The sequence below is a fragment of the Cyrtonyx montezumae genome, unplaced genomic scaffold (genome assembly GCF_038088225.1).
Source record: "Cyrtonyx montezumae isolate F1298 unplaced genomic scaffold, pur_monq_1.0 scaffold_8, whole genome shotgun sequence".
In the NCBI taxonomy this organism is placed as follows: Eukaryota; Metazoa; Chordata; class Aves; order Galliformes; family Odontophoridae; genus Cyrtonyx; species Cyrtonyx montezumae.
This window is the reverse complement of record NW_027072089.1, coordinates 32,434,708-32,451,545: the sequence shown is the minus strand read 5'-3', so window position 1 is coordinate 32,451,545 and position 16,838 is coordinate 32,434,708. Positions and strand designations below refer to the sequence as shown.

The 16,838-nt window shown below is 36.8% G+C and overlaps 1 protein-coding gene across 4 annotated transcripts in view; it reads right to left on the bottom strand.

The window, feature by feature from the left end:
* Positions 1-16,838, bottom strand: part of PDE7A (phosphodiesterase 7A) — a 71,034-nt gene that overhangs the window by 22,036 nt on the left and 32,160 nt on the right. For 3 of the 4 annotated variants that reach the window (XM_065751757.1, XM_065751760.1, XM_065751758.1), the window contains exons 2-3: positions 12,380-12,440; positions 5,448-5,531 (exon numbers count right to left, since the gene is read on the bottom strand). In XM_065751757.1, the coding sequence (XP_065607829.1) occupies positions 5,448-5,531; positions 12,380-12,440 (145 nt within the window). The remainder of the gene's footprint in view (positions 1-5,447; positions 5,532-12,379; positions 12,441-16,838) is intronic. The other variant, XM_065751759.1, reaches the window with a different exon arrangement.

Here is a 16,838-nt window from a genome sequence, read left to right as displayed (position 1 = left end):
TCAAACTGGGAGCAGAAATGCAAACAAAAGAATGCTCGTATTTTTTATGATTCCAAGTTTGGCAGAAAGTAATACATTCAAAATAAACCACTTGGAGAAGAAAATGTACCAGAGAAGTTCAAAAGAAATGAAAAAGTTAGAACATGATTGTATCTTCCCTTGAAGACAAACTTACCACAGCTATAAAACACTGTGTTTATCAGTGCAGGACTCCAGAGCTGTTCTACAGAAACTTGTGAATATATTTGTACATAAAATAATCACTTATTAAAAAAATCTGTCTTGTATTCTTAACCAGAAGCTTGTCCCCTGAAATCTTCCCTAATCAAGCTCATGTGTACTTTGACTTCATTGTTTTCTTTTGACGAAAGCTGTATTTAGAAGATTTCCATTTGACTGGGCTTTTGCAACTTCCCTTTTGTGACTGCATTCACTGCAGTACATGAAAGTAAAACTCTCTCAACTGGAAGAGAAAAATGACTTTAAAAATTCAGATTCTGAATAATAAGATGCCAATTTCAGAACGTGTCCTGCATAGAAATACAACTTTCAGAGAAATCTCTTGAGTACAAGCTTTTCAGTGGTCGCTGTAGCTATCTGCACAGGTAAGAAACACGTCATTCAACCTCTGACCATATATTTTCTCGAATGATTTGATTTGTTGTGTAATCAGTCATTCTTAGTAGTAGAATGCTTAAGAGCAACTCATTTCTTGTTCAAAAAAAATGCAGCTAGGTAATCCTTTCGTTTTTTCATGAAGTAAAAAGAGGGCATTCAACACCATCTGGACTCTGCTCATTTTTATTTCAACCTCTCTATGGCATAATCAAAAGCATGATCAGGTGTTGCTAAAGAAAAATTTCCAAAACTCTTGAAGGCAATTAATTTGAATTTGAACTCTTTCTTACATTACTTCTGTACTTTCATTTAAGGCAAGACTAAGTTCATCAACCAAGATGCATCTTTTTCAATGCTTTTTGAGCAAGGAACTAGAGAATTCAAAACACTGCAAGCGGCATATGCTGTTACTTCCACCAGATCTCAAAGTAGCAGATAAAATGTTCACTGAACTGTGGATTCCACATTAACAGTCTGAAAACAGTGTGCCAAAGAAAATCTCCACAATTCCTTCATGATTTTGTACTCTTAAAATGAAAGACAATCAGATTCTTCCATCACCAAGGAAACACACCTGAATTCTTTCCTTCTTTCCTTTCCACTACAAAAAATAAAAAATAAAAATGCTCCATAACCGACTAGAGAGAAAATGCATCAATGAAGCCACCAAGATCCAATCACAATCTCTCTGGGATGTGGAGTCCTGCACTAGTAAGCACAGTTTCATTCAAAACTGAGTCATTGCTAGCTGTTTACAAAAACATACTTATCAATTCAAAAACCCTTCATTAATTCCAAGATGCTTTAACTCACAGATGTGACTAACTTATCTTTGGAACATAAAAATAGAGCCACACTTTGGCGATATCACCATCGCCCTGTACAAGCTGGCTCACACTACAGTGGCACGAGAGAATTCCAAAAGCCTTTTGACAAGATCTTATCTGTTCTGGTGCAGATGCAAAAGGAAAGGTAAAAAGAAAAAAATGCTTCCTCCTCACAAGACTAAAGTATTCTTTTTTATCCGGTCCTTCCAGACTATATTCAACAACCTCTTCCTAAAAAGGAAGTTTAGAGCTATTAATTCAAATTGTATCTGCATATGACACTAGCCAAGATTTTGGCTGCTATCTTGTTTAATCATTTTGGCTTTGCTTCCCCATTGTAACACACTGTACACATCACTGAGCACAATTTTTCTTTAGACAAAACAGTGAGTGGTGGAAGCACACAGTAGATTCTTTTGTTCATGCATGCCAGAGAAGCTTCACAAACACAAGCAACAAAGCTTAAGTGTCTATACATACACATAAACATGAAAACATAAAAATAAACATTACCAACAACCTCTCAGTAACGGGAAGACAAAACCTTAATCTTTATTTTTGGTTTGCCACTTATAAAAAAATATATACACTATCATCTACCGATTAATAATCTAGTGAAGATTTTGTATTCCAGCAGGTTTTAGCCAACATATCCGTTGACATTAAAGATTGAATTACTATTTACCATGCCTTTAATTATTAAAGAAAAATTTAAAAAGTAACTACATTTAGCGTAGCATATTTGTAACGAACTGCAACCACTTCTTCAGTAACTTCACCAAAAACCCAACAGTACATGAAGATTGTCAGATAGTACACTGCCAAACTTACTACCCAAGAAATGCAATGTAGATCTGGTGGTCTACATTCAATTCAGTAAAAGACTGTTAAAGAGTATGCAGTTTATTGTGCAGCTGTGGAAAAAAAAAAAAAAAACATACCCTTGAAGAACACCAGACCATTTTATTTAAAGTACAATTTACTTTTGAGGAATAGTTATGTCACTGCTCTCTTCTCTCCAGAATCAGTGGCTTTTAGCTACTATCTTGAGGTTATGTCCATGGTCCCAAAGAAACAAATCAACAGATCACAGTAACAGAAACTACTAATTGATGTTACAGTGTTAGCCAACTACCCACCAACATGATGAACACAATCCTGCCTTTCCCTACAAGTGGAATGTAGCCTTGTTAAAAACAAAAACAATCTTTTTATTAAGCTATTCTTTCTGATAAGTTCCTCCAATGAGCTACTAAAACATGATTTCTGGAACAGAGAATAGTAAAGAAAAGCTGACACCCAAAAGACATGGTTTAACAATCAGTCAGATCTTACATTAATACTCTTCACATATCTCTCATGTATATTTTGGTTGAGATGGTAGTGTATATTTTTTTTTCCTAGCAATCACTTTAAAAATCAAAGTTATGAGTACTTCTATCCAACTTATGAGCTTGGACATTCATGTGACAGTTACAGAACGAAGGGATAAAGTTGCAGACACTAAGCTTACAACCTGTAAGAAAAAACATGACCAACCTTAAGAACTAAGTGCTGAGAAACTTAACTTTATTTAAAAATATAAGTTCAAGTTACAATTAAAAACAGTGTTATGAGACAGAGTGGATTGTTTTAAAAAAAAAAAAAGAAAAAGAAAAACAACATTACCTTCCTGAAAATATAGTCACATATTTTAAATTCACTACACTTTAAACTTATTAATAAACTCTTAATCCAAAGTTATACTGGTACAACACTGGAAAACAAAAAACGGATCACTGGTTCATTAGCTCAACTTTCTGAAATACTTTGAAGTTCCTTCACAAAACATGACTGAGAAAAACAAAAGAATGCTCAAGGACAAAAACAAAGTAAGCGCAATGTAAGATGGCAATTATGCTTCAAAAACTGTGCATGACAGCCAGCATGTGTGATCTGTAAAAAGGCAAGCAATGATTATTGCTAAATTTTTAGAATCACAGAATCCAGTTAGTCAATAGCAGATGAGAGTTACAGTGAAATTTTACAAACAACATGAAGAAAGCATATTCATGCAATACTGATAGATGTTCATTATACAGCTGTTTTGGAAAGAAAGGAAAAACAAACAACAACAACAACAACAAACAGATGCTTTAGTACACTTTTGCTGCAAAAGAGAAGCATTTCAGCCCAGTTTTTGCTCCAAGCAGAGCAGGGTAGCTAAACTGGCTCCTCTATTATGGTGACTACTTTTCATCCCCAAGCGTGGGGGAAAATCCTTCTGCAGTTACAAGAGAAAATAAATAGAGTTCCTAAGAACCAAGTCAACCAGGTCTTTTCCATAAAACTACTAGGGAAACACTGATAAGGACTCTATTAGCATTTCAGAGAAAAAGAAAATACCTTACAGTTTGTTTCTTTTTTAAAAAAGAAATCTGTAAATGAGTAGATAATTTAGTGGTACAGTAAGATTAACTCTGCATTCACTTGGAAAGAAAACTATATAGCAGGAATCAGATCAACTCTGCAACAAACCACAGTTAAGTTAACCGCAGGTTCTTGAGCAAAAAAGAAAAATGTGAATATAGTATGGCAACTTCGAAGGCTGATACAGAGGCAGACAGGAGAGGAAAGTTATAGGCAAGGAATTTTTGGGCCTCCTAGCAACATTCCTTGCTGTCATCAGACACCATAGTTGATGCTGCTAAAAGTCAGTGCCTGTGCCTGAACAAGTAGGGGCAAGAAGAAAGTGTGTGAAAAACGCTTATCCTAATCTGCCTGATGTACAACTGTCAGGATGGGAACAGAGTGATGAGTACCACAGGAAACACATTTGACAATGGCGAAAATATCACATGTGACTGCCTCTTAACACGCTGTTCTTCTAGCACTTCTGTTACTATTTCCCTGTTTCAGTATGAAATGCCACACAAATGTGTTTTTTCATATAATTCATAAATTGCAGGCTATTTTTACAGGGTTTTTTTTTAATTTTCTCAGTAGAATTACCAGGATTTGGGATAGAATCCTTACCCTCTTCAGATACTCTTCAAACTTTGTTTTCTCACCTATTTTATAAAGCTAACTTTTGAATGAAACCGTAAGTCTTAAAGTTTTAGATTTAAGTAGTCAGCTACTTAAAAACAATCAACTTAAGGTAAGATCAGATAATTAGCAGTTTCTGCCACTCCTTAATAAGATAATTATAACCACACTTGTTACCATGAAATATTTTTTCTAAATTTCACCACTGCATTCAGATTATTCAGAATTCTGATTACACAGTGTCAGTGTAGACACTTTATTACAATACATTAATACTATCTGTATACTTTAACATCTGAATCTTTTCCACTTTGCTGCATATTCAGGCACAGCGACGACTGCAGCTTTTATGTTACAAGTACTGATATATCAAGTTCTTGCAATATAGAGGGGAAAAAGTGAAGTTATCAAAAATATTCTAAAAGTTCTCTGAGGGAAAAAAGTTTCCTATAATCCATAATTAGAGAAAATTCAGACTGATCTTTTCTTATAGTATTTTAATCTTTACTTTGGATTTGTCTTCCTATGAGAAACTAAGATCTACCTATATGTTTGAGAAAATGAAACTGATCGATTGTGATTAAGTCAAGAATACTGAGATCTACTGCAATTCTTTTCAAACATCATCCTACACCAGGTCTTTCTTGCACCTGATAAAAGCAGGAAAGTATTCTTCTCAAATTATTGTGCCTTCTGTAATTTGCATACACATCAGCTGTGGCATGCAAGTCTTCTTCTCCATAGGGATTCAGATCTGACCTCAATAGGAGTTTAAACTACAGTTTTAGAAGCAGAAATTTAGCAGTGAAGATTTTCTCGTTCTATTTTGGTAACGAAGAAGAATGAAAGATTTTCCTAAGCAGTATAAGAAATGGTCTTGCTATATAAGCTGCTAACTTTATTTGTATAGGCTCAGTAGTTAAAATTAATGGAAGCCTTTGTTTATTTGTCATTTATCTGCTTTTAAATACTTACAGTGAAAAATACGGAAATCAATGTATGGATGAGAACCTCTTCTCTCTGTTTCAAATCCTGCCCGACTTCTTACTCGCACATCTCCTAGAAACAGGGTCAAGAGTGAAATAAAAGTGTGGAAGAGTGGCAGAGATAAAAATGCAAATGAACATAGCCTGGAGGGGTAAAGATTCATGTACTTAATGGAATAGGGTTATTCAAACAATAGGCCTATTTCAATGCTTTTCGTTTTTAAGGTGAAATTCAAAACAAAGTTTGAAGACTTGTTATACATGCAACCGCATGCTTTCTTGACAAAATCTCTCCTGCCTAAGCATACGTTGCCAGAAGCATGTGATAAGCATTCAGATGAAATTAGGAACAGCTTGCTACACCAGTATGGTCAAAACGCACCTTGATATGACAGGAAACGATAACATTAAGGTTTATTTGTTCCTCAGTAACATACACAAAACAAAAACATCTTGTATAGTACGAGAAAGATTCAGCTTCTAGAAATGGTAGCTTTTAGCAAAGAGGCTGGTAATAATATGGTTTTATATTACATAATAGAATATTTTCCCACTAGCATTTACTTACTTGTGCTCAGCTGTTTGAATATTACACATGAGCCTATTAAAATACCAAAACTCAGTATTAAAATTTTATAAAACTATTTTATACTGCAGTTTAGCTTTAACCTGAACCTTTCAGCATGCTTGCCGATTTCTATTTAGGCATTTTAACCAACTGAAAGCTGATCAGCATTCTTTCATAAGGCAGTTGCATACATTAACAGAAGTAATCCACTTAATTTCAAGCTTTCATTTTAAATCCTTCAGCAATGTCAAATTTGGGCAACCTTCTGAGGATCAAATGCAACAGTATTTCCCACTGAGATGCTAACAAAAATAAGTTAAAATTTCAGAGAGGGAAGTATTCTGATTTCTAATTACGAAAATGCTATAAGTGTATTACATTCCTCTCCTCACACAGTGATTTTCTTGTATTTAATGCAATAAATTGATTGGTTTTAAGAAGAATAAAAAATGGCTACTTAATTTTCAGCAACTACTATTCCTGTGCTTTTCCCTTTTCCTTGCCACCTTGCTAATTTTAAGACAGCCTAAGTCGGAAGATGCATGAAGATACTGACCAAAACGTTAGTGGCATGCTTTTCACACTTAACAAATATATTTCCAGAGATAAGTATCTATAAACACAGACATATCTGCAGTGACACATTCCACATGAATGTTATCTTGTGAGACAAGCTGGAAGCACCACAAAAGATAAGCAGCAGGCTCCCTGCGAAAGGAGTCTTTGTTTCAGTAAAAACATACCAAATACAAGTGGATTTCTTTGTTGGTTTTGTTGTTTTTTTTCTTTGAAACTGAATAACTTAACAGAGCTGTAAGGTAAAGTAAGTCTATTATTACCTGTAAAAACCATAATTCAGACCACTGACAATGAAATGAATTATAAAGATTTCATGCATTCATCTGATCAGAGATTGAGAGGCTCATTTTTTCCCAGACAATACAGAGGCAGCAAATTGTAGAATTCTTCAGTCAGGCTCAAAGACAGCTGGTGAATTTTATGTTAGAAATGAGTGAATAAAAAGGAAAAGACAAGAAGCTTAGGAAAAGGAGAGGTGAGCGCATTAATAGTTGCATAAGAAAACAGCAGTTTATACAAAGGAAAACGCATCTTTCATTACCCATCACATCTATTTATCTGACAAATCAGACACAGCTACAGCTGTGTGCCCTTTCAGCACACCAGCTGCACTGTGCAGCTGAGCTAATCCTTATCAAAATATGCTACAGCTTTTGTGAATGGCACTTATTTTTCAAAGGATTCTTAACCTTCAAAATTTACCAGCCTGCAAATTAACAACCGTATCGTTTGGGGCAGCATACAGAAAAGTTTTGTAAATAATTTACTTGTTAAAAGCATTGGGAATAGAAAAGGTTCACAGAAAAATACACGGAGACCAATACAGAGCTCTGCAGGCAATAAAACAAACAAATTCATCTGACAAACAATACCCCAAAAAATTCTCTCTGCTTTTTCCTACTTTGTTTTAGTTGCTAGTGCCTCACCTAACGGTACAGCTAGGATAATAGTAACCCCGTTACTCCTGAAAAGCTCACAGTGTTGTGCATTTTGAGAAGGAAAGCAAAAACAAATAAATAAAGCAGAGTACAACCATTGCTTCTACCAGGAGTTACATTCAGAATACACTTAATTTTATTCTGGCATTCTGGAAAAATTATCAGTACTCCAGGACTGGAATTTATCACAGTACACCAAGTAGAAATTCCTGCTGGATCAAAACAAAAGCAGGAGAGCACAATGCGACTAATCTCAACTACATGTATGTAATTAGTAGCAAACATCCAAAAGTACCTGACCATCATTATGCATTCAAGGTTCAACTGATCTGACTGGCTGAGATCAATGGATGCCAAATGCGCCCACTTCATTGTGCTTGCTCAGAGCACAACTCATTCACACTTGGTTGATAAATTCTGCAAAGATCTTGTAAATCTATGACTTGGAAACAAATTTAAGAAAAACAAGACTGTAGTCATAGGTAACATCAACAAAAAAAAGGTATTAGACACTTCAGATTCAAGATGGCCTTTGCCAGATACAAGGACACTATTATCACATAATTTTTTCAATCAACATAAGAAGTTCAACATAAAAGCTGGTTATTACTACGGTAGATGAAAGATAATTAAATTCAACACACAAACCAAGATAATTTATGAATTTTTTTTTACTTATTTAGACCTTTTAAAAACAAAGTGGTTATGAAACGCTTTGATACCACCAGATCACAATGCTTACAGGTAGATTTCCTTGGTGGGGCAGAACTGGTAGAAAGATGATAGCTCTAATGTTAAGTGCCTCTTTAACAGTTATTTCAGACACTCTGGAATAACTCCTCTGTTTTCTTAGGGAACTCATTCAAGTCCAGCATCACCATGATAATGGACTTCCAGGAACAATTTTTTTTTTCCTCTTTGCGAGTATCAGTGAATCCAAAAAATCAGGAGAAAAGAGTTTTCTTAATGTGTTTCTCAGCTTTCCATTCAAAGTTTGATTTTGTAGGTTCATAGGTTCATAAGGCTGGAAAGGACCTACAAGATCATCTAGTCCAACCATCCTCCTATCACTATCCCTACCCAACTACTAAATCAAATCCCTTAGCACCTCATCTAAACGCTTCTTGAACAGCGCTAGGGATTGTAGGCACACCTGATGTACAGTGTCTGCTGGCTGAGTATCCAACTGGATTTTATTTCCAGAATAGTTCTTTACAGATTGATTTTCTTTCCTTCCTTTAAAAGACAAAAGCCACACAGGGAAAAAATGATTTGAAGGCTGAATAAATAATGGAAGAGAGAACATGTAAGAGGGAAGTTGACAGATACAACTGAAGAAATGTCAGGTCTTCAGCAAAACTTACCTGGAGACTGCTCGTTTAGCTCCTAAGCCCTCTCTCAGACTCTCACTCACACTGCAAGGACAGCTTTGAAACTCACACGGCAGCTGACACACCATAGTTTACATCCTTGCATGTTAAGTTACACAACATGTATTCATGCTACCCTAATCTTCCAGTCCGAACCAGAACCATGCAGTAGCTGCTCAGGTTGCCCAGGGATTCTGGAGAAGGAGCAGAAATCTCAGATCATGGAGGACAGCTGGGAATAGAAGCCACCTCAAGGTAAATCACTCACACAAGTCAAAAGCATGAAGGTGCACAGCACAGGATTTTCAGAAAGAATTACTACCTCCATAGACCCAAGCTGCTATTAAATGTGCTGAAGAAACAGATGACAGGTCAGCTGAATATGCTGGAATTAAAGCAAAAGCAATACAACATAGCAATTGCTGCTACAGAAGAACATGCCCTGCATTCTCAATTGCTTGCCTCCAGTGATACCTAGTTAAAGTGATCAAGATTTTTAAAACAGGGCATACTGTTCCAGCTTTAGTTGAGATATGTGCTCTCCAACACAAGCAGTCAATGCCCCACTCTTCCCAGGCCATGCGCAGTAGCAAAAGTCAGGCAGTACAAAATAACTACAGGAAAAGACAGAAGAGCAGAGGGGAGGGGGAAATAAATTCAATGAAGTACCAAGATAACATGGAAGCACTTATAGGAAATAGTGCAGATTTCTCATAGCTGCTGAGAGAAATAGCTGACTGAAGTGATGTACATTTATTAGCCTATTCAAGGTCTTAAAAGAAAAATTTTACAATGCTGCATCTGTATGTATACTTTAAAACAGCAAATCAGCCACTCAATAATGGCTTAGCACTTATTTTGGGAACAGGGTATAACAGACGAGTCATTATCATCAATGCTGTTTTTGTTTATACTGACACTTGGGGGATTTGTTAGTTTATTTCATGTGCCCCTAAAATTTGATCTTTTTAGTTGAACTGGAAACACTGAAATTTCTGACCTCATGGTGCAAATGAATTTCCATTGGATTCCAATCAGAACATCTGGAGGATATTAAAGGAAGCAACTCTATGGCCTACTCACCTAAACAGATGCAGAAGGAAGCGTCCTAGATACCCTTACGTTTTCTACTTTGGTTTGCTAAAATGGAGCCCTTACTTAGGTGCAGCAGACATAGTCTGTAATAGCAACCAATGAAGAAAAAGGCAATACCTCTTATGACTGTGTAAGTTCCCATAACGTTACAGCTGAGAATTTCTTACAGGTCCTCTGCTAAAAGGAGTAAAATTTAAAACAAACAGGGAATCCAACACTATTTCTTTTAAAAGTTCTAGTTGAAAATAATCATCTTTCAATCTGTACTGATAAGAATGTTTCTAAATACTGATGCATCCAACTGTTCAGCTTTCAGGCTGGTCTATTTTTATAATGCATTTATGCATACAACAATACTCTGGTAAACAGCTGCTTTTTCGTACAGTACTGTGTACTTAATATTTGGGGGAAACAAAGTGATCACTAACAAGTAAATAACAAGAATGTAACATACAGATTCATATACCTAATGAGCAATCTTTTGTTTGCTTATTGATACCATTCCCCAGCAGAAGTTAGAGGAGGTCTACTCCTTTAAAAGACATACTGCTTCTAAGTAGCTGTCACATTTAAACAATAACGTCTGCAAGAGTTAGGTGTCAGTTATGAATAGCATTATCACATAACCTAATAAATTAATTCAAATTAGAGAACAAGTGAAATGCATTTTACTCAACACATTTGCACACATTCTGAATATATTCCAGTTCTGACTACTAGCACAGTGGAGAAAGACTTCAAAGCATATTAGAATCTTCCTTCACTTCAGCCATGTGCACACACTAGGAACCATAGAAAATCATGCTTTGCTTTCTTCTAGTTTCAGTTGTGTTCTGCAACTAAACTCTTTTGCAGAATTCGTGGGCTTAACTACTGGGTGGTACAATTAAGCTAAGCTTTCAAAGCAACCAAAGATTATTCTCCCCAGAAATTTTCTTACAAGTTGAACTTCTACCATTAGCAGACGAGTTCAAAAAAAATAAAAATCCTATTTTGAAGAGTTCTATGTTTATCTTGCATGAGGGATGACTGAAAATAAGTGATTTAACTTCTTAATATGAAGCTTAATTCTACGCCCTCAAAAAAGCTGCTTTTTCAATTAGAATTTATAAAACAGCATCATCTATCCTCCTACTTTTCTTAACATCCCTCCAAATTACATTCTGCTATTAAAAATTCTTTACTAGACAGCCAGTGCTATATTATTAACAGCTTTACAAACTTAAAATAAAGAAAAAAATCAAGAAAAAATAATTGAAAAATGGAAAGGTGTTAAGTCAAAGTTGCATTTTACATGCACACACATTTGCCTGACATACGTAGCTTATGACTATAAATTCATAGGGAACATAGTCTTGAATTTCTGGAGACAGGGATAAGTGCAATTTACAAGAGAACTGAAAAGACTCAGGGCATAAAAAAAGACACGTTCTGGCAGATCTAGTCGGAACAGGGTAAGAATTTATAATCACTAGCTGCTTGTGTTCACTGAGCTGTGCAAGACATGGAAGCATTCATAGCCCATTTCAACACAAAATCATAGCTGAAGCTGGCTTAAATTAAGCACTGTAATTTTGCAGTGAAACAGACTTAAGAGCATATACAGAGTCCCTCGGGTCATCTGCAAGAGTTTTGCAGCTTGCTCCTCTCAACTACTAACCTCAACTCCGTCCTCAGTGCACTCTGTATCACAGGGGGTGTCCCCTGATGCTTGCTCCTCCCAGTACTGTCCTCTCTTTTTAATTTGGCTTTTATCTAGTTGTTACTCTGGAAACATTCTTCAGAAAGCTGACTAAGCTACCAGCCCTGTCACGCGTCCTTTTGCTTCTCAAGTCATCTTCTAGAATTAATAAGGAGTATTTTTTAAAACCGTATCATTATTTTAAGAACACCTTGAGCATTTCACAGCCTCAGTACTGACATTTTTTGAAGTGTATGGTAATTTCCACACGCAAATATTCCCTAAGCTACAGTTTTAACCAGAAAGATACTACACAGAGGTAAAATTCCATAACAAGAACAAAAGATCCATAGCAAATAAATTACAGTAATTTGTAAAATTAAATCTTCTACTGAATGCCTTGCATTAATTATAAAAACAGTAATTTATTTTTATTTCAATGCGTGAACAAAGTATTCAACAAAATGGTTACCTTGATAAAAAAAAAATTTAAAATTTCTAAAAATGCAAAACAACCAAAAACCCAAATCAACATTAAAAGGTTTTTCTGAAGAGCTTAACCAGAATATTTTCCAGGAAAAAGAGAATTATTAAACTTAAAAGTACAATGCTCAAATATATAATTTTTATTTTATGTTTTTCTAAATAATAACTGTAAGACCTCTGCAATATAGAAATTGGTATGCTTACCTAGCATACGAATGTACAACGCAGTCTGATCGGAGCTGTCATAGGAAATGGCTCCACGTCTCTACAAAAGAAGAATATTTTATGCATGTTAGAATGAAATTATTTCTTTCAATTCAAAAAATGAAATATTAGTTGTCCATGTACACAAGCTAACCCTCAACATTTATTTCCAAAGTTTGAGCATACATTCTCATTTGGTTTTAGGAGAGGACACAAAGGAAGGACAAGTTCTTGTTGAAGAGACTGTGATGAAACAGGAATGTGGAAGAACACTCCTCTAACTTTCTTTCCAGATGTTCTACAATCATTTCCAAAAATAAATAAGACACAAAACAAGATAGATAAAGCAGATGCAAAAATGTGCTTCTCACGGCCTTTTACTTCACATACTGGCAGTTCCTAGCTCATTTACTTACCCATGAGTTAATTCAGTTTGTAAAGCTACAGTAGTTTCAGAGGAAGTAAAAGAAGTTGTACGACACCGTTACTGCAATCCTAGGGATTCAACAACTATTTTCTGCAGGGAAGGATGTGAATGGCACATGCTTCCATCGTTCCACCCGGCACTTTCTGCAGGCCAAGCAACGTACCCTTTTAAGAAGAAATGTCTAAAAGGGTCATCAAGCTATCCAAGCACAACACAGACTCCCAGAAAGAATCCAGTTCTAAACCTACACAAAACTGTTTTCAGAGCTCCAGAAACATTGAACTGATATGGTAACAGTTATAGTTTAGAAATCACTGAGAATGTGGTGAACTGGTCCTGCAATCGCAAAAAACTGGGGGAAATGTTCACACAGTTACACAACACCAACATCATGTAGTCTCTAGAGCTTGGCACAAGCTAGCACTCAGTTTCATGTATCTCCTTAATGTATTTCCACCATCTTTTCCCACTTGCCAAACCAGTGGCCTCACCAATGTTGTCCTGACCGTAGGAACAGAGGACCGCCTTCACTGTCAGAGTTCAATTTCACCAGTTTCACAAGACGGTTTTAGGTGGTTTTGTTAGGTTACTTTTTTTTCCCCTCACCAGGCACACTTAAATTCAGAACAGTAAAGTCCTGGGTGTCTAAAAGGGATTATCTCTTGGAGAAGTTCAGATAAAACCCAATCTGAAGGTGAATGCAGGAACCTATTTATTCCTTCCTTAGTAAGAAAACACCACACTGGGGCCATGGGTCCAAACACACCCAAGGGGAAAGCGGGAAAAAGCATGGAAAAACAGAACTTGGCTGTTGAGAAAAGTTACAAGAAAAAGAGACAAATTACTGGGAAGAGGAGAAAGGTAGAACTGCTTACAATAAGCTACAGTGCAAACTGAATTGCACTCAAAGAAAGTGCAGGGTTGATAACCTCTATCAGTATGATTTCTATAAGCAGCGTGTTAAGTCTCTAAACCCAGAAGTTACTTTGTTGTTTTAATATTTTCTATGCTAAAAGAAGGAAGGAAAAAAGCCATAAAACTTTACACTTGAAATAAGAGAAGTTTCTTCCAAAGGTAAGCTTAATATTTAATTACAGACATGACCAAAGATCTACCTCCAAATCGGGTCCAATTAAAATAGCTATTATATAAAAACTACAAGGAAGAACACCCCATACAGTACTTTTATATTGTTTTAGCTTTTGTTCTGTATTTCCGTGGAAAGGTTATAAACAATGCAAATCATCCTTCCCATAAAATACAGTTGTACAGCAATTCACACAGCAATGTGCCTGCCCTGTCAGAGAACTTAGCAATACAGCTCTTCACTCAGAAAACAACACTGATTTCCCACTAATGTGTTCAGATTTCTTCCTACGACCTTCGAATTTCAGCAAATCTCAGCTGGATATATTTTCAGTGTCCTAGAGCATTTCATATCATTGACTAAGCACAATCAGTGATGGAATTTAGTGCAAATTTGCAGTTTGCACTTGCTACCACATTGATTTCTGGACGTGTCCAGTACAATTCTGTAACTTAATACAGGAGGAAGGATAGCACAACTGCAGCTAGAAGAACCATTATTAATGGGAGCCTTAGTCTCTGAGACAGAAAACAATGTGAAGAAATTGATCAAAACAGAAATCCTTTTAAGACATTATTTGCTAACTAAAATCTAAAATAACACTTGCTGGCTAAAATAGCAGATCAAGTACACAACACTCTAAGAACACAACCCACTAGCTTATACAAACAGATTATTTAATTCTGCAAGGACAGTAAAAGACCTCATTGGAATCTTTATGCAATCAAACCTTATAGAATCATCTTCCAAAGTTTGGTTTCCTAATGAAAAAGAGGCAATGTATTGTAAACCTTACCACTATGGCTTCAAAAGTAGCAAGATCATCTCTATTACAAACGTATAGGTCCCACTGATACTACATTCACTGAAATCTGTTAAATGAAATAGGTAAGAGGAAAACACTTATTAGCAGGTTCTACTAAGGGAAAGGCACAGGTGAGTGCTGGTGCTCAGACCTCACAGCTTTAAACCAGGAAAACAAGGGAGGGACAGAGCCAAGAGTACTGCGGTATACAGTCAAGCAGAAGAAGAGTTAATAGTGCCCATGTTTATCGGAAACAGTAACTCTCAAGTCCAAGCTTACTGTCAAATTATCAAAATTACATTTTCTTCATCCTGATCTTGCTCGATTTTGTAAATAATGTGAACTCAGTAAAGCTACTTCTAGAGCTCTGTCACACTTCTTCGGTCTGCCTGAAGCTTTTTATCTATTAACTACAAGACAGCACATTGAACTCCTTGACCCCCTGTGCATTTCTCAAGCAGATAAGCCTCATTCCAACAGGCAGACTGAATTGCTCATGCTCAAACCAAAGCCAATCCTAACATGTTTAGGTAGTTTTCCTTTCAAACACAAGGATAAACTTGGTCCTGGGAGAATACCTGCTGGACTCCAAGTGATTCAACAAATTCCTCAAATAATTAAGCAAAGTTATTCTCTAATCCTTTCCTTACATGAGAACAGGCTAACCTGGGTGGGCTGTTTTGCTTCAGCCATGAAGTCAGACATCAAAAAGGCAAGTGGGAAGTTGAAGGATCATTCACAAAGCATTTCCACTTTGAAAATTTCACCTTAAACATCAGTTTCATATTAGTGCTATAATTTCTCCCAAAAGTCAACAGGACAATACATGAAAAGATTAATTTCACCTATCTTTTGTTTTTTCGCATCCATGCAGAAAGGGAATGGAAGAAGTTTAAATAGAAAACAATTATTCCTGTAATAATACAAAAATGCCATAAAATGAGTAAAAGGAGCATCAGATTTTTTATACAGATTTTTTTCCTGAAACTCTTTTCACAAGGGTACAGAAAACTATTAAGGGTCACAAAATGAGAATGATATGCCAAAAAAGCACATAGCTGCATCTTCATGAAAGGGAAGCCACTTCACTGACGCTACATAGAATAAACATTTAGTAACTGGGCAAAGAGCACTGCTCTTTTCTGAAGAAGTTGAAGGGATAGAGTTCACCCTCAGCATGTTTGCTGACAATACTGGGAGGGCTGGCTGACGCATCTGAAGGCTGTGTTATCATTCAACAAGACCTGGACAGACTGAAGAGTTGGGCAGGGAGGAACCTGATGAGGTTTAACAAGAGCAAGCGTAGTCTTGCACCCATGGAGGAATAACTACCTGTATCAGTACCAGTTAGGAGATGACCTGCTGGAGAGGAGCTCTGCAGAGAAGTACCTGGGGGCCTGGGTGGCCAGAAGATTGGCCGTGAGCCAGCAATGTGCCCTGGTGGCCAAGAAGGCCAATGGGATACAGGGGTGATTCTCCCCCTCCACTCTGCCCTGGTGAAGCCACAGTTAGACAACTTGGCTCCTCTGTTCAAAAAAGACAAGGATCTCCGAGAAGAAGTCCAGCAGAGGGCCACAAACATGACACAGGGCCTGAAGCAACTCCTATACAGGGAAACACTGAGTAACCTGAGACTGCTCAGCCTGGGAAAAAGAAGACTGAGAGGGGATCTGACAAGTGTTTATAAATATCTAAAGGGAGATGGGAGGCAAATGGATGAGAGCAGGCTCTTCTTGATGGTGTGTAGCGATAGGACCAGGAGGAATGGCCTAAAACCTGAACACAGAACGTTCTGTACTAACATGCAGAACTTTTTTGTAAGGGTGACAGAGGACTGGAACGGGTTGTCTGGAGAGGTTGTAGAGTCTCCTTCTATGGAGACATTCAAGGCCTGTCTGGAGGCCTACCTATGTGACCTATTGCAGGATACTTGCTTTAGCATGGGGGTTGGACTCAATTTCTTGAGGTCCCGTCCAACCTCTGCTATTCTGTAATTGGTCTGTTCAAGCCAAACAGAGAAGTTTCCAAGGACAGATCAGTTTTATCACAGCGATTCCCTCACCCAGCTTAGAGCAAAGCACAATAATGCCAGGCAGTTAATGCTGGCAAATGTTCACTAGCCAAACTTCAGGCTGCCAAT